Source organism: Balaenoptera borealis (assembly GCF_965194805.1).
Source record: "Balaenoptera borealis genome assembly, chromosome: 13".
Taxonomy (NCBI): Eukaryota; Metazoa; Chordata; class Mammalia; order Artiodactyla; family Balaenopteridae; genus Balaenoptera; species Balaenoptera borealis.
The window spans coordinates 41606400-41629058 of record NC_138870.1 but is presented as its reverse complement, the minus strand read 5'-3'; the positions used below and the strand labels follow the sequence as shown (position 1 = coordinate 41629058).

Here is a 22659-nt window from a genome sequence, read left to right as displayed (position 1 = left end):
TCTCGCGAGAACTGCCGCTCGCCGCCGCGCAGTTCTCGCGCGATCGGGGAGGTGGGAAGTATCCTGGTCTGGGGGTGAGGGTGCGCCGCACAGCTCCTGTAGCCGTCGCGGTTTCCGGTGCTAGGTGGAGGGAAGGAAGGAGGGAGCCGGGAGCGGGGCCAGGGGAGCAGCCGCGCTGAAATCGGCGGAGGGAGCCGGAGAGAGTGGAGCGAGAGCCGAGCGGAACCTGCGGGGGCGGAGGCGGCGGCCGCAGCGGCGGAGCTGGGAGCAGGAACAGGTGAGGGGCTGGGGAGGAGGGAAGGCGGGTCCCGGTAGAGGAGAGACTCGGGGTGGGAGCTGAGAAGATAGACCCCCACCCCCACCCCCGCTCGCTCGCCCGCCCGCCCGGCACTGCTTGGCATGGGCCGGTGTGGTCCTTCCCACCAGAGAGCTCGGAGAGGGGCCGCCGGGCCAGCCACACGCCTGCCCCCGCATTTGAAGGACACGGAGCTGGGGTGGGGGTGGAGGGCGCACATGGATTTGTCCTCCGCCTCGCACAAGGGGGCGACCTGGGCTGCGGTTAGGTTCCCCTCGCCTCCAGGAGGTGGGCTTTTGAAGGGTTGGGGTTAAGGGGGAGCAAAGCAGTCCAAGGTGAGGTGACGCGGGGGCGGTGATGGCTGTTTTGTATCCTTTTCTTATTAAAGGGCTAGGGAATGTCGCTTTTTCCTACCCCTTCTCCCCCTCCACCTGAGTAATAGACCAGAGAGAAGCCTTGCTATGGTGACACCCCCTCCCCCCATCGTGGCGCAGGGGTGCTTAGGGGGTTTAGGGATTAACCGGGAACACAGGCTAGTGGGGCACCCCAGGGGCACTATTCTGGTGGAGGCTGAGCTTTCGGGTCTTGGGGACCGCACGTCGGGAAGAGGGCAGCAGGTGGGGAGCAAGAGGAGAGGAGGCAGGAGGAGGGGGAGGGGATCTGATCTTGCTTGGAGAAGAGAGGTGGTGCCTTCCTCCCCCAGGCGAAGCGGGGGCGGTCTCACAGGAGGAGGGAGCATCTTGTCACTGGCTCTGAGTTTCTGTCTTCCAATCCGCTTTCTTTCTTTAGGAAGTACCAGGATTCCCGGAACAGAAAATGGAGCCATTGCTTATACCAATGTCTGCGGGAAGGGGGCGGGGGTGTGTGGAATTCCCTGCTGAAAACGGGCCACTTGATTAGCAAAGTGGTAGCTCCTCTTTTGGGGGAGTTGCCTTCTTTCTGGGTTGTATTACTGCTGGTCTCTCTCTGGCCAGGCCAGGAGGAGTGTGGTATGTGGTCAGGAGTGAGAAGAAATAGTGAGGTCATCGGGTGAGGGAGAAATGTAACTTAAAACCTGTCTCTGCCGCGGTTGGATTGGGTCACCCCTGGTCTATGGCATGAAAGTTTTATTTGGTAGGAGATCTTCTGCAGGAGTCTGATTGCTTGGGTCAGTGCAACAGGGCAGAATCTAGTCTCTGCATACTTCCTTCTGTGTCCCTAATCAGGTGTTGACAGTCTTTGCTGCCATTTTGTCTTGAGCTTGTTGTTGGGGGGTCTCCACTTGCTATGACTGGAATGGGTCAGTGAATTGGTCATTGTACCTTAGACCCGAGTTTGAATAACACGTCTAGAAAAGCTCACTCTAAGAAAGAAGCTGATCCACCTTTTCACAGAATGGATCATTGACCGTGGATTCAGCTGGGAAGGGTCCTCCTGTATCCCATATACACATGCCTCCTGCCTCCCAGCATAGAGTTATTACCTTGCGTAGTCAAAATTTTTATGTGTATGTCTTGCTTTTCCAAAGAGAAGCTTTTTGAGTGCAGGAATTGGATCTCATCTTGTATCTCCCACACTGTCTGTGCACACTGTAGGCACTCATGATGAATACAGGATGTGAATGAATAGAACTCTGGTTTTCTGACCACAGTTTAAGGAAAGAGGAGAGGGCTTGGCTGTCAGGGAGAGTGCCTGAAAATAGCTGAGTGAGGGTGTAAAGGTCCTTAGCCTTTGTAATTAAGATGTCTTGGTCTCTCCACCTTCCTAAGAGGCACAAAACAGTCATGGATAATGAAAGTAAGACCCCAAAAGAAAAATATTAGAACACAGTCATTATTTATCAGAAATCCCAGATCTCCTGCTTCCCCATTGTGGGCAAAGGGGTCTCTCCATTAGACCTAAGTCCTTCAGAGTGTTGTCTGTAGATTGGGATCCTGGTAATTATGGAGAAGGGAGCCAGTGTATGTATGTGGTGCCTGGCATAGAATTGGTGCCAGTGAATGGTAGCTGCTATTATTAAACTGAATGCAAGTGTAAAGGAGAGCAGACAGCAGGCTAGAAAGAGTGGAAGTGAAGTCTTAAGTGCACAAAGGGTCATAAAGTGTGTTTACCTCTGCTAGTCTCTTCCACTGCAGTCATAATAGAGAAAATGGACTCAGAGGACAGTGGGTGGGATTTGTTGGTCAGAAGGAGGAAGTTCTTTAAAACCAGGTTTGTTCAAGCTGAATCAGTAACTGAGGGAAATTGTGGAATCTGCTTCCTCATATACCTTTAGAAATGGATGTCAAGAGGCTTGAGACTCAAAACATGTCACTGTATTTGGCTTTCCTCACCATTTTTTTTTTTTTTAATTGAGGTATGGTTGATTTACAATATTGTTTTAGTTTCAGGTGTACGCATAGTTCCCTTCACCATTTTTATTTCAAGTGAATTTAGAGGCAAAATGGTATGGTAATTAAGAGTGTGGACCTTGGAATCAGACAAAATTGAGTTCAAATCCTGCCTCTGCTAATTACTAGTTGTGTGATTTTGGTGAAATTATTTGTCCTCTTTTAGCTTCATTTTCCTCATCTGTAAAGAGTATGATAATGATGGTACCTATTCATAGTGTTGGCATGAGAATTAAATGAGGTAATACATGTAAAGCACTTAGTATTATACAAAGTACACATAGTAAGCCTCAAGTGAATGTTAGCTGCTATTAATAATCACCATCATCATAGAAATAATAACATGAGCACTCAGGGCTGCCTTAAAGAGGAGGTTTACAAAAGAACAACTTGCCGCCTGAAGCGCCTGTGTAGAGGGATGATTGTTACCATGACTTTCTGTGCTGGTCGTAGGCTTACGAGCAATGAAATCTTTTTTTCAGCATCAGCCTCACAGAGGCAGCTCCTGTTGCCTGAGTGGGAGGTGAAGCTGGAGCAAGGCAGGGGCCCTGAACTATCAACTTGGATGTAGGGTGAGGATATGGGGGCTCAAAAATAGTGTTCATGGTAGAAAGGTCAGTGTGACTCTGAGGTAATGGTTGACTCTTCCATAAAAGAGCACCCTGATTGTCCTAGGTTGGGCATTTAGTTTCCTGGCTCCCATTATTTTAGATTTCAGTTAGTATTTCAGCATCCTCCATTTCCTGGGCCACTCTTTTCACTTAGTCATATCTCCTTTAAATGTCTGCCTTTGTTTCAGAATGTACTGTATTAAGATCCAGAGTTGCGATATCTGTAATTCTGTCTACTGTACCTTTTCCAACATCTATTGCAAATATAGGTAGAATGCTAATAAAGCTTTTTGATAATGAAAGGACATGGGGAGCTTTTGGAGGAAGTTCTACAAATGTTTGAAGGCTTTGTATTGTAGTCTAGGAAAGAACTGACTGAGGTAGGGAGTCTATGAAGGTGTTAAGAGATTTGGCATGGACTTCTGCAAAGGATCTGCTTGCACCATATGGACCAGAAGGGAAATGGCTCAAGATTTCAGGGATCCACCATTAGCACCATATTCCTGAAGAAAGGTGAAATGCCTGGGTGTGGCAGATCTTAGTTCCCTGACAACCAGGGATTGAACCCGGGCCCTCGGCAGTGAAAGCGCGGAGTCCTAACCACTGGGCCTCCAGGGAATTCCCATAACCTGTCCTTTATGAGCTTAAACACAAGAGTGTCAAGCATAAATGTTTAAATTTCAACATGATTTAGGATGCAGAAGTACATTTGCTCTCTATTGGAGTGGTTTTGTCCCCTATCCTCCACTTAAAAAAAAAAAAAGCAATTGAACTTTACCTTATATAAAATCTTATTTGAAGTCTGATACGTAAAATGCATAAAAGTGCTGCTGCTGTGGTAGTGGTGGAGAGTGGCGGAACATAATTAGAGCCTCTCATATAGTTCTCCCTTTCCCCCAGGCAGGCTCTGAATCCCATCCAGGGAACCCTAGGGCTCTGAGAACGTGGAAGCCACTTCTCCAGTTTGTCAGATACAGGAAAAGGATTGGAGATCACCTAAAGAATACTGTCTTCCTCAACCTCACAGACGTTTGCCATCATCAGTAGAACCGTGTTCAGCAACAAGCGTATCAGTCACTAGCTGCAGATCAGTCATGGAGCTGGGTGCTGGGAACATGAAACATGAATAAGGCATGGTCCCTGCTGGCAAGGGACTGAGAGTCTAGTGAAGTACTTCCCAAACTTTTTCCCACCATGGCATACAGAGAAAATGGTAATAGTGAAACAGGCATAGCTGCTTGCAACCTGAGATGACTGGCCCATGGGCTCTAGCCACCCTAAGCCCTGCCTAGCTGTCCAGTATTGACGGGATCAGTATCTCCAGCTGACCTGTATTGCATTAAAGGCACATTATTTGGGAAGTTCCAGCTCTGGGAAGCAAAACACACAAAGGTGAATAAAACATTCTGTGGTAAGTCCTAGAGTAGAAGTGTGTTTGAGGTACTAAGGGATCACATTTGGCTCTTATCGCTCAAGGCAGGTGATTCCCTGTCTTCTGTATCCTTAGGCTGCTCTATGATGGGTGGCCTTGTCCAAATCATGGCCTCCTGTTTCACCTGTTCACTGGCAAGTCCATCTTTTTTTTTTTTTTTTTTTTTTTTTAAAGCAGGAGCTCTTTTTTTTTTTTTTTTAATCTGCTTTTTAATTTTTATTTATTTATTTATGGCTGAGTTGGGTCTTCGTTTCTGTGTGAGGGCTTTCTCTAGTTGCGGCAAGTGGGGGCCACTCTTCATCGCGGTGCGCGGGCCTCTCACTATCGCGGCCTCTCTTGTTACGGAGCACAGGCTCCAGATGCGCAGGCTCAGTAGTTGTGGCTCACGGGCCCAGCTGCTCCACGGCATGTGGGATCTTCCCAAACCAGGGCTCGAACCCGTGTCCCCTGCATTGGCAGGCGGATTCTCAACCACTGCGCCACCAGGGAAGCCCCATCTTTTTTTTTTTTTTAATTTTTAAATTTAATTTTATTTTTTTATACAGCAGGTTCTTATTAGTCATCCATTTTATACCCATCAGTGTATACATGTCAATCCCAATCTCCCAATTCATCACACCACCACCACCCCTGCCCCCACCCGCCGCTTTCCCCCCTTGATGTCCATACATTTGTTCTCTACATCTGTGTCTCAGTTTTTGCCCTGCAAACCGGTTCATCTGCACCATTTTTCTAGGTTCCACATATATGCGTTAATATATGATATTTGTTTTTCTCTTTCTGACTTACTTCACTCTGTATGACAGTCTCTAGATCCATCCACGTCTCAACAAATGACCCAATTTCAGTCCTTTTTATGGCTGAGTAATATTCCATTGTATATATGTACCACCTCTCCTTTATCCATTCGTCTGTCAATGGGCATTTAAGTTGCTTCCATGAACTGGCTGTTGTAAATAGTGCTGCAATGAACATTGGGGTGCATGTGTCTTTTTGAATTATGGTTTCCTCTGGGTATATGCCCAGTAGTGGGATTGCTAGGTCATATAGTAATTCCAGTTTTAGTTTTTTAAGGAACCTCCATACTGTTCTCCATAGTGGCTGTATCAATTTACATTCCCACCAACAGTGCAAGAGGGTTCCCTTTTCTCCACACCCTCTCCAGCATTTGTTGTTTGTAGATTTTCTGATGATGCCCATTGTAACTGGTGTGAGGTGATACCTCATTGTAGTTTTGATTTGCATTTCTCTAATAATTAGTGATGTTGAGTAGCTTTTCATATGCTTCTTGGCCATCTGTATGTCTTCTTTGGAGAAATGTCTGTTTAGGTCTTCTGCCCATTTTTGGATTGGGTTATTTGTTTTTTTAGTATTGAGCTGCATGAGCTGTTTATATATTTGGGAGATTAATCCTTTGTCCGTTGATTCGTTTGCAAATATTTTCTCGCATTCTGAGGGTTGTCTTTTCGTCTTGTTTATGGTTTTCTTTGCTGTGCAAAAGCTTTGAAGTTTCATTAGGTCCCATTTGTTTATTTTTGTTTTTATTTCCATTACTCTAGGAGGTGGATCAAAAAAGATCTTGCTGTGATTTATGTCAAAGAGTGTTCTTCCTATGTTTTCCTCTAAGAGTTTTATAGTGTCCGGTCTTACATTTAGGTCTCTAATCTATTTTGAGTTTATTTTTGTGTATGGTGTTAGGGAGTGTTCTAATTTCATTCTTTTACATGTAGCTGTCCAGTTTTCCCAGCACCACTTATTGAAGAGACTGTCTTTTCTCCATTGTATATCCTTGCCTCCTTTGTCATAGATTAGTTGACCATAGGTGCGTGGGTTTATCTCTGGGCTTTCTATCTTGTTCCATTGATCTGTATTTCTATTTTTGTGCCAGTATCATATTGTCTTGATTACTGTAGCTTTGTAGTATAGTCTGAAGTCAGGGAGTCTGATTGCTCCAGCTCCGTTTTTTTCCCTCAAGACTGCTTTGGCTATTCGGGGTCTTCTGTGTCTCCACACAAATTTTAAGATTGGCAATTCCATCTTGACCTGCATAGTGGGACCAGATTGGGGCAAAGATTTACTAGGGCTTTAGGCTGATTACTCATGGAATTTAAGTGATTTTGTAATTAGCAAAGTACAGTATTCTGGATATCCAAGGCTATCGATGTGGGCATTGGAGCAGCCATTGAATATCAGGAGATGGTGCAGTTGTAAACTGGTCAGATTCTAAGAATAGGGCAAGCTGAAAGCTTTGGTGAGAGGATAGTGCCACAGAATGTTCCAAGGAAACAAATGAGTCTAGTTTTTATCCAGTCGCTGTTTTATCTAGCGAAGTCATGTATTCTGAAGCAGACTTAATGCTCTGCTCTGACTAACTTGCTGAGGTTGTCCATAGGAAAAGCCATACCCTTTCTCGGTGTTTGGGTCTTTATCAGGGCGATTTAGAATCCTTCTTCACTTGGTGTTGTGGCCTCCTTCAGGTCATCCTGTACTGGAGTCTTCCTTTCGGACTAGAAGGGAAACTGGCGTAGGATTCTGGCTTGAGTCTAAATGCTGCTAGTTGAGTTAAATGGAGGCTAATTTTAGTTAGATATGTTCTAATTTATAACAAGGTCATCACTGATTGCCTAGTAGCTAGGTTCAGTAGGTATTTTTCAGGCCTTATCTTAATTTGACCTTTCTACAGCCTTTGACCCTCCTTTTTTTTTTTAATGTTCTTTCCTCATTGGTGTCTCTGATGTCTCACTCTCTTGATTTCCTTTCTACTCTTTTGGTTGCTTCCTACTTTCTTTCCTGGCCTTCTTTTTTGCCCATTGCTTTAAATGTTGATGTGCCCTAGGTTTCTGCCTTTGGCCTTTTCTCCTGTCTCACTGTACACGCTCTCCCTAGATATATCAATTAAGATGTATCAGTTGCAAAAGATAGAAAACACACCTGTGGCTCAAACAATCAAAGGATTTATTAAACATCTAGCAAGAAGTCTAGGTGACATAAGCCAGATACAAAAGGACAAATATTGTTTGATTCCACATTTATGAGATATCTAGAATAGTCAAATTCAGAAACAGAAAGTAGAGTGGTTGTTTCCAGGGGCTGGGGAGAGGGGGATTATTGTCTAATAGGTACAGAGTTTCAGTTTGAGAAGATGAAAAAGTTCTGGAGATGCGTGGTGGTGATGGTTGCACAATAGTGTGAGTGTACTTAATGCCACTGAACTGTACACTTAAAAATGGTTAAAATGGTAAAATTTTTTTTTTTAAAGATCTATTTATTTAATTAATTTATTTTTGGCTGCATTGGGTCTTCGTTACTGCACACAGGCTTTCTCTAGTTGCGGCGAGTGGGGACTACTCTTTGTTGAGGTGCGGGGGCTTCTCATTGTGGTGGCTTCTCTTGTTGCGGAGCACGGGCTCTAGGCACGCGAGCTTCAGTAGTTGCGGCACGTGGGCTCAGTAGTTGTGGCTCGCAGGCTGTAGAGCGCAGGCTCAGTAGTTGTGGCGCACAGGCTTAGTTGCTCCGTGGCATGCGGGATCTTCCTGGACCAGGGCTCGAACCTGTGTCCCCTGCATTGGCAGGCAGATTCTTAACCACTGGACCACCAGGGAAGTCCCTAAAATGGTAAATTTTATGTTATGTATATTCTACCACACACAGAAGTAGTCCAGGGGTAGAACACTTACTTTTTTTTAACTTTTTATTTTATATCGGAGTATAGCCGATTAACAATGTTAATCGTTAATTTCAGTGTTAATCGTTGCTGTGTTTCAGGTGCACAGCGAAGTGACTCAGCCATACATATACATGTATCCATTCTCCTCCAAACTCCCCTCCCTTCCAGGCTGCCACATAACTTTTTATTTATTTTTTTAATCCAGCAACTTAACAGTGTTATTAAGGACCCAAGTTTTCTCAGTTTTTCTGCTCTGATATCCTAGTGTTCTTATGTCTGTCCCTTCATGTACCCAAGATACTCCAGCATCTCACCCTTCTACATTAACATCCAAAGGCCGGACAAGAGAGCATTGACATATGTTCTTTTTTAAGACTGAGGAAAACTTTCCCAGATACTCCCAGCAGACTTTCCTTACATCTTATTGCCCAGAATTAGTGCCTAACCATTCGTGACTCAGTCACTGGCAAGAGAAATGGAATGCCCACAACCCTTCAGCTGATCAGTTTTCATACCCTAGGGCTGGTGAGGGGTAGTTCATACCCACTCCCTGCCAACATCTGAACAAAGTAGGGGTTCTGTTAGCAGAAAGAAGGGGAAGGTGGCTGTTGGTAGGCAGCCGGTAACTGCTGTCATACTGGATCATCTTGGTTCCTCTTGGGGCTTCAGTTACTATCTATGCAGATGAGTCTATATACCCAGGCCAGACTTTTCTCCTGAGCTTCATACCTTAGCACCTCAAACTTCACGTTAATCTAAAAACAAACATCTTCACTCTCAGATCTGTTCCTCTTATGTTTTCTGCCTAAAGAATTGCCACTGAAGCACACAGGCCAGAAACCTGGGAATCATCTTTGACTCTTCTCCTCTTCCTTCCTACGTTTAATTAGTCATTAAATCCTGTGGATTTTACTATTTTGTTGTTTCACATCTGTCCTGTCCTCTCTATTGCCACCTCTGTTTCAGAACTTTTCTTATCTGTATTACTGTACCTCCCAAGTGGTCTCTATGCTTACAGTCTTTCCCCCTTTTAACGTATTCCCTAAACTGCTGTCAGAATGGTCTTTCTTTTTGTTTGTTTGTTTGTTTGTTTATTTATTTATTTATTTATTTATGGCTGAGTTGGGTCTTTGTTGCTGCGCGCGGGCTTTCTCTAGTTGCGGCGAGCGGGGGCCACTCTTCGTTGCAGTGCGCCGGCTTCTCATTACAGTGGCTTCTCTTGTTGCGGAGCACGGGCTCTAGGCGTGCGGGCTTTAGTAATTGTGGCTTGCGGGCTCAGTAGTTGTGGCTCGCGGGCTCTAGAGCACAGGCTCAGTAGTTGTGGTGCATGGGCTTAGTTGCTCCGTGGCATGTGGGATCTTCCCGGACCAGGGCTCGTGTCCCCTGCATTGGCAGGCGGATTCTTAACCACTGCGCCACCAGGGAAGCCCCAGAATGATCTTTATTTTTTAATTTATTTTTTATTTTTTAATTTTGGCTGCCTTGGGTCTTCGTTGCTGTGCACGGGCTTTCTCTGGTTGTGGCGAGTGGGGGCTACTCTTCGTTGTGGTGTGCGGGCTTCTCATTGCAGTGGCTTCTCTTGTTGCGGAGCACGGGCTCTAGGTGCATGGGCTTCAGTAGTTGTGGCTCGCGGGCTCTAGAGCGCAGGCTCAGTAGTTACGGTGCACGGGCTTAGTTGCTCCGCGACATGTGGGATCTTCCCGGGCCAGGGCTTGAAGCCGTGCCCCCCGCATTGGCAGGCGGATTCTTAACCACTGCGCCACCCAGGAAGCCCAGAATGGTCTCTAAAGCACGTATCTGATCATGTTACTCAGTATGACCTTTAAGGCCCTTCATGATCTAGCTCCTGCTTCTCTCTCCAGCCTCATCCCTTCCTTTTACTCACCATGCTGCATCCACATAAACGACCTCCCAGTTGCACCTGGCTTTGGCTAATAAATGCTCTCTCTAACTCAAGTCTTTGTGCCTGTGCACACTCTGTTCCCTCTCCCACCTTCCCTATTCCTTAGTGTCTGATTATTTCCTATTCTTCCTTTAAGAGTCAGCTCAGGTGTGACCTGAGAATCATGTCTGGGAATCGTCCTTTATCCTCCAGTCTTGATTAACTGCTCCAGCTTTCTGTCCCCATAAAACTATGTGCTTATCCCGCTCTTATCCTCACACAGTAATCCTCTGTTTCCTAGTCTTTCTCTCCCATTGACTGAGTTTCATGAAGGCAGAAACTGTCTTCCTCTGTATCCCTGGTTCATTATACTCAATAAATGTTTAATGAATGGATGGAAGCTGACATCAGAAGCTGTTTCTTGGCTTTGGGAAATCTTTGAGTCTAATAGAATTCATTGAGATACTAATCTAGGAGTTCTTGTGTGCTGATTACAGTGCTCTTGAGGCAAAAATTTGGAAAGTTTACAGAGGTCACAAGCCAGCTGCACTAAGGAAACTAAATACAGGCAGACCCTGCTTTGGTTTTCTTAAATTTTTTGGTCTGCTCCATTGGCTGTGCTAAAAATAGCATCTCTCTTAGTGATATCTCAATTTGAAGATTGTTTGGGAATAAAGCTGCACCCTGCAGTTTAGTGCACCCTGCCTGGGCAGCACAGGATTTGGGAGGCTCTGGTCGTCCTTTCCCTGGGCCCATGCAGCCTGAAGAGGAGGTACTGGATCAGGAGTCCCGTCGGGGTGTCTCAGGACACATGCCTGCTTCAGGAGTGGGCAGTGTGTGTGGCAGACTGAGCTGTGACTCTCAGAATCCCCTGGAGGGTGAGGCAGGCATGCCTCAAGTCCGGATAACTGAACAGTCAGTGACAGCAACGACCTGCCCCTCCTGGAGGGTGGGAGAGAGGGATTGGGGGCAGTAAGTGATTGTCAGTGAGGACATCCTCAGGTGAGGCTTAAATCAGCCAGTGTGCTTGGTTGAACTCCTGCAGTGTCGCACACGGAGGAGATAACAAAGTTTGTAACTGTAAAATAGAATGTTGAGACATACTCTTTGTTAATAGAGATGTGACTATATTCCATTTTTCATCTTGAGCCACTCACCTTTAGTTTTAACTGCTTCCTGTTTCTACCAGCCCATAGAACCCTGGTATTTTGCCCTGTTGACACAGGAGTGCCATCTGTGGCAAAAGAGAATGACTACAGGCAGTACAGTACATAAGGATACAATCCAGGGTTTGTTTGTTTGTTTGCCATCTGCTTCCCAGAGCTTTCTCTAGGAATGCATTATGGTGAAAGTGAGAATTGGCTATATAGCCATAGATTTGTATTCATGGCACAAAGCTGAAAGTTGCCACCATCCTGAGGGTAGGGGCAGTATGCTATCTGGAAACAGGCAGGGACAGGGAAAGCCAAGACAAGAAAGCCAACACCCCGTTTGGAATGTTCATCTGAGTCAAGCTCCTGATTATATTAAAGAAGAGTTGTAATGTCCATTAATTTCAAGGGTTTGGGCTGCCATGGGGGACACATGGTAACTACTTGAATATTTCGTTTGTTATCTATCAGCCCCACTGAGTATTAAATGGCAAGAGAAAATTTTACCAATTTTAGTCTTCTAATCCTTTCATGGCTTTCCCAAACCAGTCTTGGGGTCAGTAAGTGTGGAAAATGGCCAAGAATTGACAGGAAAGCTAAGCAACCATCTGTGCATTACACGGAGATAACTGCTAGGACAGAAGAAATGATATAAGGACATCCTCAGATGAGGCTAAAATTAGCCAGTGTGCTTGATTAAACTCCTACTGTGGGCTTGGCACTGGGAGCAAGGAAAGATCCAAAATAAATAAAAGGCATAGTCCTTGCCCATGGTGAGTACACAGTTAAATTGGGGAGACAGTAAATATACAGACTTATAAAAGAAGAAAAAACTCCATAACATAGTGCCACTTGAGTGGTTCAGATAATTCAGGGTGCTTTATGTAGCATGCCAGAAAACAGAAATAAGTGTAACACTGGGATCAGATTCTGAACCAAGACTTTAGCATGATAGCTTAGCAAAGGAGCAAACCAAAGGACAGTGTATGCATGTTCTGGGGCAAGGGATATCTTTCAGCCACTACTCGACTCACAGTTGGTAATCATTTAGCCAGCAACAGTTCCAGTCATGAAGGAAAGCAAGATAAATGTATGGTATAAATTCAATTCAGAGTCTGGGCCAAAGCCTGTTACTTAAGCTTTAAAGCAAAGTATCATCTGGAGCTGAAGGAGATGACACCTGAGCTGGAGACAAGATAAAAACTAGGAAGACTTGGGGAAGGTCTAAATTTCTGGAAGTGACGGCAGCAGAACCAGAAGTCTGACTACCACAGATTACCAAGGTTGGTGGGATCTGATCTTAGCTGGGCAGGTGTCCCCTCCTGCCTCAGGAAATCTTCGGGAATCTGTCTGCCTGGGTGGTTGAGGCAGGATGAGCAGGGAGGATGGCTAGTGGGCGACTTGGCTGAAGTTGAGGCCAAAGTTGAGCCAGGCCCTCCCCCTGGGGTGTGAGCGCTCTGGGTCAGGGGCAGGGCTCATCTGCGGAACCTACCCGGAGCACCATGCCTGGCTCATTAGTGGATGTCTGGGGAGGTCTTTGAAGATGAAACACTCCATAAGCACTCATTGTTTCTGTTTTTTGGACAAACGAGTACTTTGGTCTCCAGGGACTGTTGATCTGGCTCCTTTGTACTAGTCTGGAATTCGCTGCAAACTGAGGAGAGTAGGAAACAAACAAAAAAAAACCTGAAATCGTTTTTGAAAAAACAACTAAACTCCCACCAAACCCCGCCATGCTTTAGCTTGTAAATAGGATTCCTCCCCATCCACCTTTCACATTCTTGGGTTTGTGTGCACTCTGTCTTGACCTGTTCTTTCGCCTGCTGGGTTTGGGGGTGTGCGTGTGTATATCTCTGGTTCCTAGACTCTGTAGAGAATGCCAGCAGCTGGCATATGGTGACTGCTGAATAAGCTGCCCGCTGATGCATGTCTCCCGCAGGCCCAGAGAACTGGCTGGCACAGGTGATTCTGAACCCCCGTTTCATTGTTGTTTCAAAGATTCATTTCTGTGGCTGTCCTGAGCCATAGAGAAGGGAGGGAAGAAGAGAGGGAATGAATGACTCTGATTCTGTCTGTCGGGGGCAGTGGATGGGGTGGGCAGATAGGCATTTTGTACTTTTGTGGTGTTCTAACTGCTCCCTTCATTTTTCCCTATTATGTAGCAGGCAGAAATGTCTAACCTGAGTGAACTGCTAGTCAGGTCAGTAGAGACCTGGGAGTTAGTTCAGTTATTCAACTACTGTGTGCCAGGTACTAGTCAAGGTAGGGAACACAGCAGGGAACAAAATAGATAAGGAGCTGACGTTACAGTAGGAGGGAAAAACAGTACAGCAGGAAACAAATATGTAACATGTCAGATGGTGATAAATGCTATGAAGAAAAATAAAGTGGGATAAATGGTGTAGAGAGTGGTGTGTGTGTGTTATAGGTGGTTATGGAAGGCCTCTTTGATAAAGTGACGGTCGAACAGATGCCTGAAGGAAGTGAGGGAGTGCTGCATGAAGGCTGTCTGGGAGAGGAGCATTCCAGGCAGAGTGAATAGCAAGGACAAAAGATTTGAGGCAAGAAAGTATTGGGGAACTGAAGTGGAGTACGCACAGGGGAGAGTAGATCTGATGAGAGAAACGGGAATGCAGATTGTGCCGGACTTTATAGGCCTTGGTATGGCTTTGGGTTTTACTGAAAAGGAGCTATGAAGCCCAGAGAGGGTTTTGAATAGAGGAGCAACATGACCTGGTTTCGGCTTTAAAATCAGTCTGGCTGCTCTGTGGAGAATAGACCGAAGGGGGTTAGGGCAGAAGCAGAGGATGAGCTGACTGCCTCACTGCAGGTGGCCACGTGGAGCAGCTGTCCTGGGATGGGCCACGGCGAGCCTAGGACCTACCTGGCTGAGGACTGAGGGGCAGCCTCTCGCCACCCCGTCTCCCAGCTCTCAGTGCACCGTTGTAGGAACAGGGCACGACGTTAGCAGCTGGCATTTCACAGAGTGGAAAAGATCAGCCTCTTTTAGGAGCGCTGCTTTCTTATTTCTTCCTCATTAATTTTGGTGTGTAAAAGGACGGTGTAGAAATATAGGAAGGGAAGAAGCAGAGTGTCTTGATTAGAGCTGAGAGCATAAACCTTGGGAACCTGGCAAGCCTGAACCTCGTTAGGAGTCACTCCTCATTCCACTCCCTCCTCTCCCACCCTTTCCAGAAGTCTCAGGGTAAGGTTGGGGGAGGGAGAGGCATTAATGATCTCCCAATGCCTTGGGGTATAGTGTAGAATGTCAGGACTGAAGGGACTTTAGAAATCATCTAGTTCAACCCCCTCCATTTACAGGTGCAGATAAGGACAGGTGAAACAACTCATCCAAAGTCACATGGGTAGATTACTGGCAGAAACAGGGGTCGTGAATGTTCACTGCTTTATCTCTGCTCCCAAAGGCTCAGGATGTGTCTGAGTGGGCCTTGATCTTCTTAGTACCCTCAGGCTCTCAGTTTGTCATGAAAGAGCTCCAGCCATGACTTTAGCCGGTGTCATTAATGTGAAATCCTGACAAGCAGATGGTGGTAATAAGTTTGCATTTCTTTGCCTAGGATCAAGTCCTCCATACCACGGACCAAGCCAAAACCAGACTGCCACTGCCCTCACTGCGCCCTACTGTCCTCAGAAAGCGGCTGCTGTGATCATGGGTAATATCTTTGGAAACCTTCTCAAGAGCCTGATTGGGAAGAAGGAGATGCGCATCCTGATGGTGGGCCTGGATGCCGCAGGAAAGACCACCATCCTGTACAAGCTAAAACTGGGCGAGATCGTCACCACCATCCCCACCATTGGTAAGGGCACAGCTTGGCTGTAGGCTTTCATGCCAACCGCTGAGCCAGACAGGGGGCCTATTCCTAGATCCCCTATCTGGCCACCAGGCAAGTCCTTGCAGTTTGTGGGGTTCAGGGAAGAATGGTTATTTAGCTTACTAGCAGGTGCTGGGGCTGCTGTTTGCCTATCTACCCTGACCCTCTCTAATGCGGGAACTTCAGCCTGGCACCCAACAGCGGCCCTCAGGCACTGAGCTGGTTTGTTCTCTGTTGTTTGAAAAGCAGGTGAAGGGCTTTGATGTTCCTGCCAGAGGCCTGGAATTGCTTCAGTTTAGATCCTTGGTGGCCCTGATCCCGGTTAAGACCTGTCTGCGGGAGAGAGAACATTTGCCTTGTAAAGGCGGCTCCAGATCGTCATCAGCAGCTGGTTCTGTATTTGGGGCTCCAGGACTATAGCTCACTTCCTGTTCTTCACTCTGCCTCACAGGCCCCACTTCTTAGCTGAGGCAGACTCTGGTGGCCAAGGTACAGGAGTGGGGCTGAGTCATTTCTTTTGCAGGAGGGAGAGTCAAAAACTGAGAGAATGAATGGGGAAGGTTGTCTCACCCAGGTGATTGTGAACTTCCTGACTGGCCCTCTTCGTCCTCTTCCGCTTCTCTTAGGTTTTCTTTTTGGCCTTCACACTACTAAGTCAAGGAACACCAGGTCTGAGGAAGCCTTAGCTTTCTCTCCCTTGCTAGGACATGGCCATGGCTGGGGGAAACAAACAACCCACTGGGGCATCGTGTGCAGGCCTGGTGTTTCAGGCCAAGTGACCATTGTCTGTTTTTGCCAAAGGGTTCAACGTGGAGACAGTGGAGTACAAGAACATCAGCTTCACAGTTTGGGATGTGGGTGGCCAGGACAAGATTCGGCCTCTCTGGAGACACTACTTCCAGAACACCCAAGGTAGGGCATGTGAATTGCCTATGGACTGGCATGGGTTGGTTGGGTGTGAGCAGAGAGTATGGCTATTGTTCTTGGTTATCGGTAACCAACTCTTGCCCTGCTGCAGTTACTAGGGGTGGGAGACAAGGAGAAAAAGGGAGCAGATATTTGGAGGGTATAAGGAGGGTGTTTTCTTTTGGTGGTGGGGGAGGGGAGTTGATCTGGCGTCTCTGTGCAGCCCATGTTCTGCCTCCCTAGGGTTGATATTTGTGGTCGACAGCAATGATCGGGAGCGAGTAAATGAGGCCCGGGAGGAGCTGATGAGGATGCTGGCAGAGGATGAGCTCCGGGACGCTGTGCTCCTTGTCTTTGCAAACAAACAGGTGTGACATCTTCTTCCTACCCCTGGGTTTGAGAGAGGGCAGCCTGGCCGTGGAAATCATGGGGTCTTGGGGCCCATTGTGTGGGAAGCCCCATGACCATGCTCTCAATTTTGTAAGTGTGGGAAATATGATTAGTTGGCTTCTTTATGCTCTTCTTCTTGTCCCCACCCCATCCCAGCTTTAATTAGCAACATTTCTGTCCAGAGGGACTGGTGTGGTTCACCTTCACCTCCTGTCCCTCTTTTATCTTACCTATTGTCTACTTTAGTGGAACTGCCCTCACTCTTACGGTCAGACAGACCTGATTGTACGCCCAGTCTGAATCACCTCTCCACTTCCCTGCCAACCCATGTTTGGTTTCCAACTCCTCAGTGGAATGACCTTTAGTGCCTTGGATCCGGAGTTCTAGGATGATTAAATCCAAAGTAGTTCTTTAGGATCTTGCTCTGGGTTCCTACACTGAAGGAGGAGGAGAGGGTGCTAGTCTACAAGTCTTTGGTAGATGGTTGCTCTAGAAGCCTTCGAAAGATCCTGAAGCTCCTTTTTGTTTGTCTCCCTTGTGCTCCAGGATTTGCCTAATGCTATGAACGCTGCTGAGATCACAGACAAGTTGGGCCTGCATTCCCTGCGTCACCGCAACTGGTACATTCAGGCCACCTGTGCCACCAGCGGGGACGGGCTGTACGAAGGCCTGGACTGGCTGGCCAATCAGCTCAAAAACAAGAAGTGAGAGCCAGACAGCCCTATCTGACCACCCCACCCACCCCTACTGTCTCCCTGCCCCAGCCCTACCCTTTCCTTCCTGTTGCCAGTGTGGCCAGGGCCCTGGGTTTCATGTCCGCATGCCCAACAAGAGCCTTGCCGCCCCTTCCCTCCCCTCCCCCATCCATGACCAGTCCCCAGTTGCTGTCCTAATGATGAATCATTCCAATTTACCGGATTTAAAACAAAAACAAGGTTGTTATGGTTTCATGGGGTGCCCCCCTCCCCAAGCTCTGGGGTTGGGAGGTGGGATGTGGTATTCTCTCCAGTTTGCTTCGTTTGGCTCCGGTTGGTGTGCTCTTGGCATCTGAGTCCCTTCTCTCTCCCCATAGGCCCCTCTCCTGCTCCCCGTCTTCCTTTCCTTTGCCGCTCTCCCCCTGTTCTACATGGAAATTGCACGGGCCTCTCTTTGTGTGCGTGCATGTGTGCGCGTGTATATATCTGTATAGAGAGATATATATGGGGGCCAAGGAGCGGGTGGAGGAGGTGGAGTGCAGCTCAGGGCTTGGAGCCAGGATACTGCCCACTCTCGCCTATCATCTTCCCCTCCCATGCTGGTGAGATAAAGGGAAGGAGGGGGAGGGAAGGCTGCCCCAGTCCTGCACTGGTTCCTCTCCTCTGCAGGTAGGTGTTTTCCTGGATGATAGGACAGATGATGGACTTTCTGCCACCATCTTCCTTTATCCCTCTCTCCACCCCACTTAGGGCAGGGGGGTGGCATTTATCTCTAGATGACTGTTCCCAAGGAGATGCCATTCTGCCCTGCCTTTTAGTGGGAAGGAGAGAGGAACCCACTCACTCTTACCAGCTCAGAGTGTTCAAATGATCCTCCCCCGCATCCTTAAAGCTGTTCCTCAGGAGCTTTAGGTGGGAGGTGGGCATAGGTAGCAAGACCATGGGGTGTATTTGGGACCCAGCGCACTGGGGAGAGGGGCTCAGGTTTTCCATCTTCATCCTCTCTTGTTATTAGGTGAAGGTGATACACAGATCAGTCCCATTCCTGCCTTCCTATCCCCCTATCTTCTGGTCTTGGGGCTGGGTGGTTCATCTGTCCTTTGTCAGAAGTTTCCTCACCCTGGTAGTTCTGCTGGTCTGACCAGAGCTGGCTGGCTGGTTTAATGAGGAGCGGGGAGTGGGGGTGACATAGCAGACCTCAGTATCAATCCCCCTGTTCTCCAGTTCTCTCTAGTCCAGGATGTGCTGAAGGATGAAAATTTTCTGTTTCCAGACCCTCAGACCATCCTGCTCTCCCCCCTCTCCATCCCAACAGCTTTTCCCTGCCCTCTTCACCCACTTCCCATAAATGGATCTGGACGTTGGAATGGAGGGAATAGGACTCTGAAGTGGTTGTTGGTGCTGGTGGGATGCGGCGGTCTTCAGAGTCCTCCCTCCATTATGATGTAGTTGTTCAGAAGCTGCTGCTACTATGTCTCTGTCTACAGGAGGCGCTTATCCCTGAGATCCTGGCCTGGGTCCTGACTTCTGCGGTTTCTGTGAAGCCGTGGCTTTTCTGTGGGCTCCTGTGTGTGCTGGCTGCGCCCTGAGCTCCAAGACGGCCGCCCGTAACCTTTCTGCTAACGTCAGGGCCCAGGGCCTCCACAGCGTGGCTGGGGGACCCCTTCCCAGAAGGGCTGTCCCAAGCCCCACCCCATGGGACTAGGCTTCCTGTCACCTTTGTCTACAGCAGGAGGATCAATACCCCCCAGCCCACCCCAGACTGAACTGTGAAAGAGAGGTTCCAGGGGTGTCTCCCCCAGTGCCAGCTCCTTAGTGATGTGTTACTTACCCAAGGTGCAGCGGGTGTATGCAGGTCTCTTGCTCTCTAGGCCTTTGTGTGTATGTGTGTATGCGTGTGTATGTGTGTTTGGTGGGGGGAGGGGGGTGCTGGAGCTTCTGTCTCATTTTAACATGCGTTCATTCCCCTGACCCCACAGATACTTCCCTCCACACTTTTTCTTTGCCTCTGTCTCTATTTTGTCAGATTTTTTTTGCTCCTGCTCCTGTTGCCTCTCCCTCCCTGAACCCTTTCCTTTGCCTTCTCAACTTAATCACTGCTGTTGCCTATTTGTCTCCCCTTTCCTTGGTTCTTTCCTACTTAGGATTCTTCAGTCTGTACCTTTGTGGTTGGTGGGGACTTTGCCTCTTCTCCTGCCTCACGCCCTCTCTGACCCTGCCTAGGTAGATGCCAGTCCCAAATGGGTTTTTCTCATTTTAGACCCACCCCCACCTTGGTTTTGGGGGCTTCAGGGACTAGTGGGGCTGAGGGTGTTAGGAAGCAGCCTTAGAGGTTACGTAAGTGCTGCTTGAGGATCTGTCCAGCAGGGGGCAGTAAGTGATCTTGGTAGTATCCCAGGCTGCTAGGCCTTTGGCAGGGGTGGTCCTTTCTACATTCCCATTCACCTAAAAGCTCTTTTGGGATTGGGTGTTTCATTCCACTTCTGCCCACTCCCTCCCCCACTCTCCTCCGGTAGGTTTAATTTTTTGCTTTCCTTTGTTCCAGCCTTTCTTCTCCCTGGGGATTTCCCCTAAATTTCCCCCCTAAAAGTTTGTGGAGTTACAGTGGTAACTGCAGTTCTGAACTGGTTTTTCTCTTCTTTTTTCCTCCTCTGGAATGTAGACTGTATATGTTTAATAACTCACCTTCTCTCTCCTTGCTCAAAATGTGGGATACGCGATGACTGTGACCCTGGTTGGAAATTAAACTTGTTTTATGCAGCTCTGGAGCAGACCTTCATGCTTGTGCAGCAGCCATGGGACAGTGTTTAATGGTGAGGGTAGTTCTGCTTCTGGTCCCGCTCTCCAGACTGCTCTTTCTCTCAGCAGCGGGGTAAAGGGTACCCTTGAATGGGGAGAGTGAGGTTATGGAGGAACTTAGGTTCATCTCCACACTGCTTACTATTTCCCGTCGTACCCCAAAAGGGAGCTTAAATGAATTGGGCCCCAGAGTGTGAGGGCTTCGTGACTTTGCCTTTCTAGTTGTAAAGGGTTTAACCCTGAACTTAGCCATGTTTATCACCTTTTAGTAGACATTACGGACTTCATTAGCTAGAGGGCCCTGAACTTGCAGTGCCCCACACTGCCTCCACTCTCAGATCTCCCCGGGCCTGCGCATCAGGTGCTTCTAGTTGGAACAGGGTCCCCTCATCCATAGACTGGAGTCTGCTCGCCCGTCTAGTTCTGGATTTTGGCAGTGAGTAAGCCTGAAGGGTAGAGGTCTGGGTAGTATAATGAACTTGATCCTCCTTACAGCCAATGGCCCTGCGTCACCTCTGCTTTAGGTGTGTGGTTCCCCATTGTCAGGAGACCAAGCCTCATCCAGAGATAATGTTTCGAGGCAAAAGACAAGCCTCTGTCCTCCCATCCCACTCCCACCATTACTGTGTTCCTCTCCTGCTATTACTCAGGCAAAGAAAGGGGCGGTGCTACCCTTTCTTGGGGTGGGGGGGGTGAGGTCTGGATGAGCGCGGCAGGCCTTCCCGACTCTTACCTCTTTCTTAAGCTTTGAGGACAGAGGTCTTCCCAACCTGATGATATGGGAAAGGGACAGGATTTAGGCATATAATAGGTCTGAGAGCCCCAAGTACCAGTGTGAAGTATATCATTTGTATTCAGTTACCTCCCTGCTGCCTCCCCTGGTAATTCTCCTTTTCAGCCCCTCTCTTGCTATTAAAATAAGTCATCACCCTCAAGGACCAGTGCTTCTGCCCTTATGAAACCCTTAAACTGCTCCAACCAGACATCACTTTATTAACCCCTTAAGCTTTGAACACTACCCACTTACCCCTCAAAATCAGATGATGCTTTCCTGCTTCTAGGCTCCTCAAAAGTCCTGCTTGGTGACTGAGGTTACTGATAAGTTAGGAGCACTTTCCCAAGTACGTTATTTGTATACTAATAAATAGATAACTTCTAGAGCTACAACCTCGCATAAGATAATGATAATGGAGAGGACTTTAGCTGGATGGCAGGCCAGTGGGGGTCTTTTGACCCCTGACAACTTGGGGAAGAGGATGACCTAGTCCCTCTGTCCCTCGGTAGGCGGTCTAGGATGCCAGGAAGGAGGTGGAGGGAGCTCTCTTGTGGCTTTTGCTTAAACCTTCCATCTTTTGGGGTTGTGGGGGGACATGGGGAGATGAAAGGGAGACTTAACCTGGAAGGTAAATGTTTAGCATCCAGCTCTTAGGACAAACAGCCACCTTGTCTTCCCAGAGCACGAATAGCTCTTCATTCATGGCGTGGCAGAGGATCTGGGCCTAGCATCCACTTCAGGATAATCTGGGCAAGGGAGCTTCTAAAATGAGCCTGGAGAAAGCCATTGGAAGTACTTGGATTGGTCCAGGTGGGATGGAGGCAGTGACAGGGAGAATGAGTGTGAGTATGTATGACTTTTTCAGACTAGAGGTATAAGGTCTGAAGGCTTTGGGGAGTCACCAGTTTCAAGTACCTAGACTGGTCAAAGCAGAAAACTGACAGGTATTTATTTTGTACCTTCTGTGTTTCCAGAGATGTGCTAAGAATTGAGTCAAACCACAGTACTGAGGGAGAGACCAGGGAATCTATTTCTGGGATACTCTGGAATCCTTGGGATAAGCGTAGAATACCACGTGGGGTAGTGAGAGTCGGGGAGTAAGTGTGTAGGGGGGATACCCCCTTGCTGCTTGCAGCAGGGAGTGGTGTCTTTGTGCAGGCAGTTATACTACTGAGAATAGTCTCTTTCCCAGTTCAGAAGGGTGTGGAGGTAGAAGGGTCAAAGTCCAGTTTTCTACTTTCTAGCCTGGTAACTGGAGGTTAGAGTATCAGGCTGGTCACTGGGGAGTCATAGGATCCAGGTGCCTTTTTTCCCCTGCAGGTTTTTCATTCAAATTAGGTTTCCTGGCCCTGATTACTGGGATGGGTAAGGATGACCCTGAGTTCCTGAGCAAAGGGAAGAAAGGGTTAGGCCTGAGGAAATCCGAGCCTTGAGTGTGGTAAAGGGCGCAATGCTGCTGAAGGCAGTGGTTGGAGGTCTGGAAGTGAGGAACCTGGGCCAGGACTGTTCACCATCAAGCCTTGAAGGTAAGTGTCTCCTTGTTTGTGTCACTATGGCCATGAGCTGCAGAAGAGAGTATCTGGGCTCTAGCTTAGGAGCAAAGCTGGCTTCTGAGCTGAATGTGGTGGAGTAGAGAGGGTGCCTCTCAAGCCAGAACTCTGGCTCTCTGTGCCCAGAGCTGACCAGTTCTGCCCATGCACCCTTCCTGCCCCGACCCTTCCTCCAAACCAGGTGCATTGAGAGCTGTCTCTGAGGAGGTCTGGACAGTGAGTCCGGGCCAGGCAGGAGGTTTGAGAATGAACGTGGCCACCTGGCACTCCCTCCCACACTTTGTTGAGAGCTGTCCTAAGACAG

The 22659-nt window shown here is 48.0% G+C and overlaps 1 protein-coding gene across 1 annotated transcript; it reads left to right on the top strand.

Annotated features, from left to right (window-relative positions):
* Positions 1-65: 65 nt before the first annotated feature.
* ARF3 (ARF GTPase 3) lies at positions 66-19991 on the top strand. Its single transcript, XM_082352559.1, has 5 exons — positions 66-277; positions 14986-15225; positions 16042-16152; positions 16390-16514; positions 17083-19991. Exons 2-5 carry the CDS (start codon positions 15078-15080, stop codon positions 17242-17244), a joined length of 546 nt encoding a protein of 181 aa, XP_082208685.1. The 5' UTR covers positions 66-277; positions 14986-15077; the 3' UTR covers positions 17245-19991.
* Positions 19992-22659: the final 2668 nt, after the last annotated feature.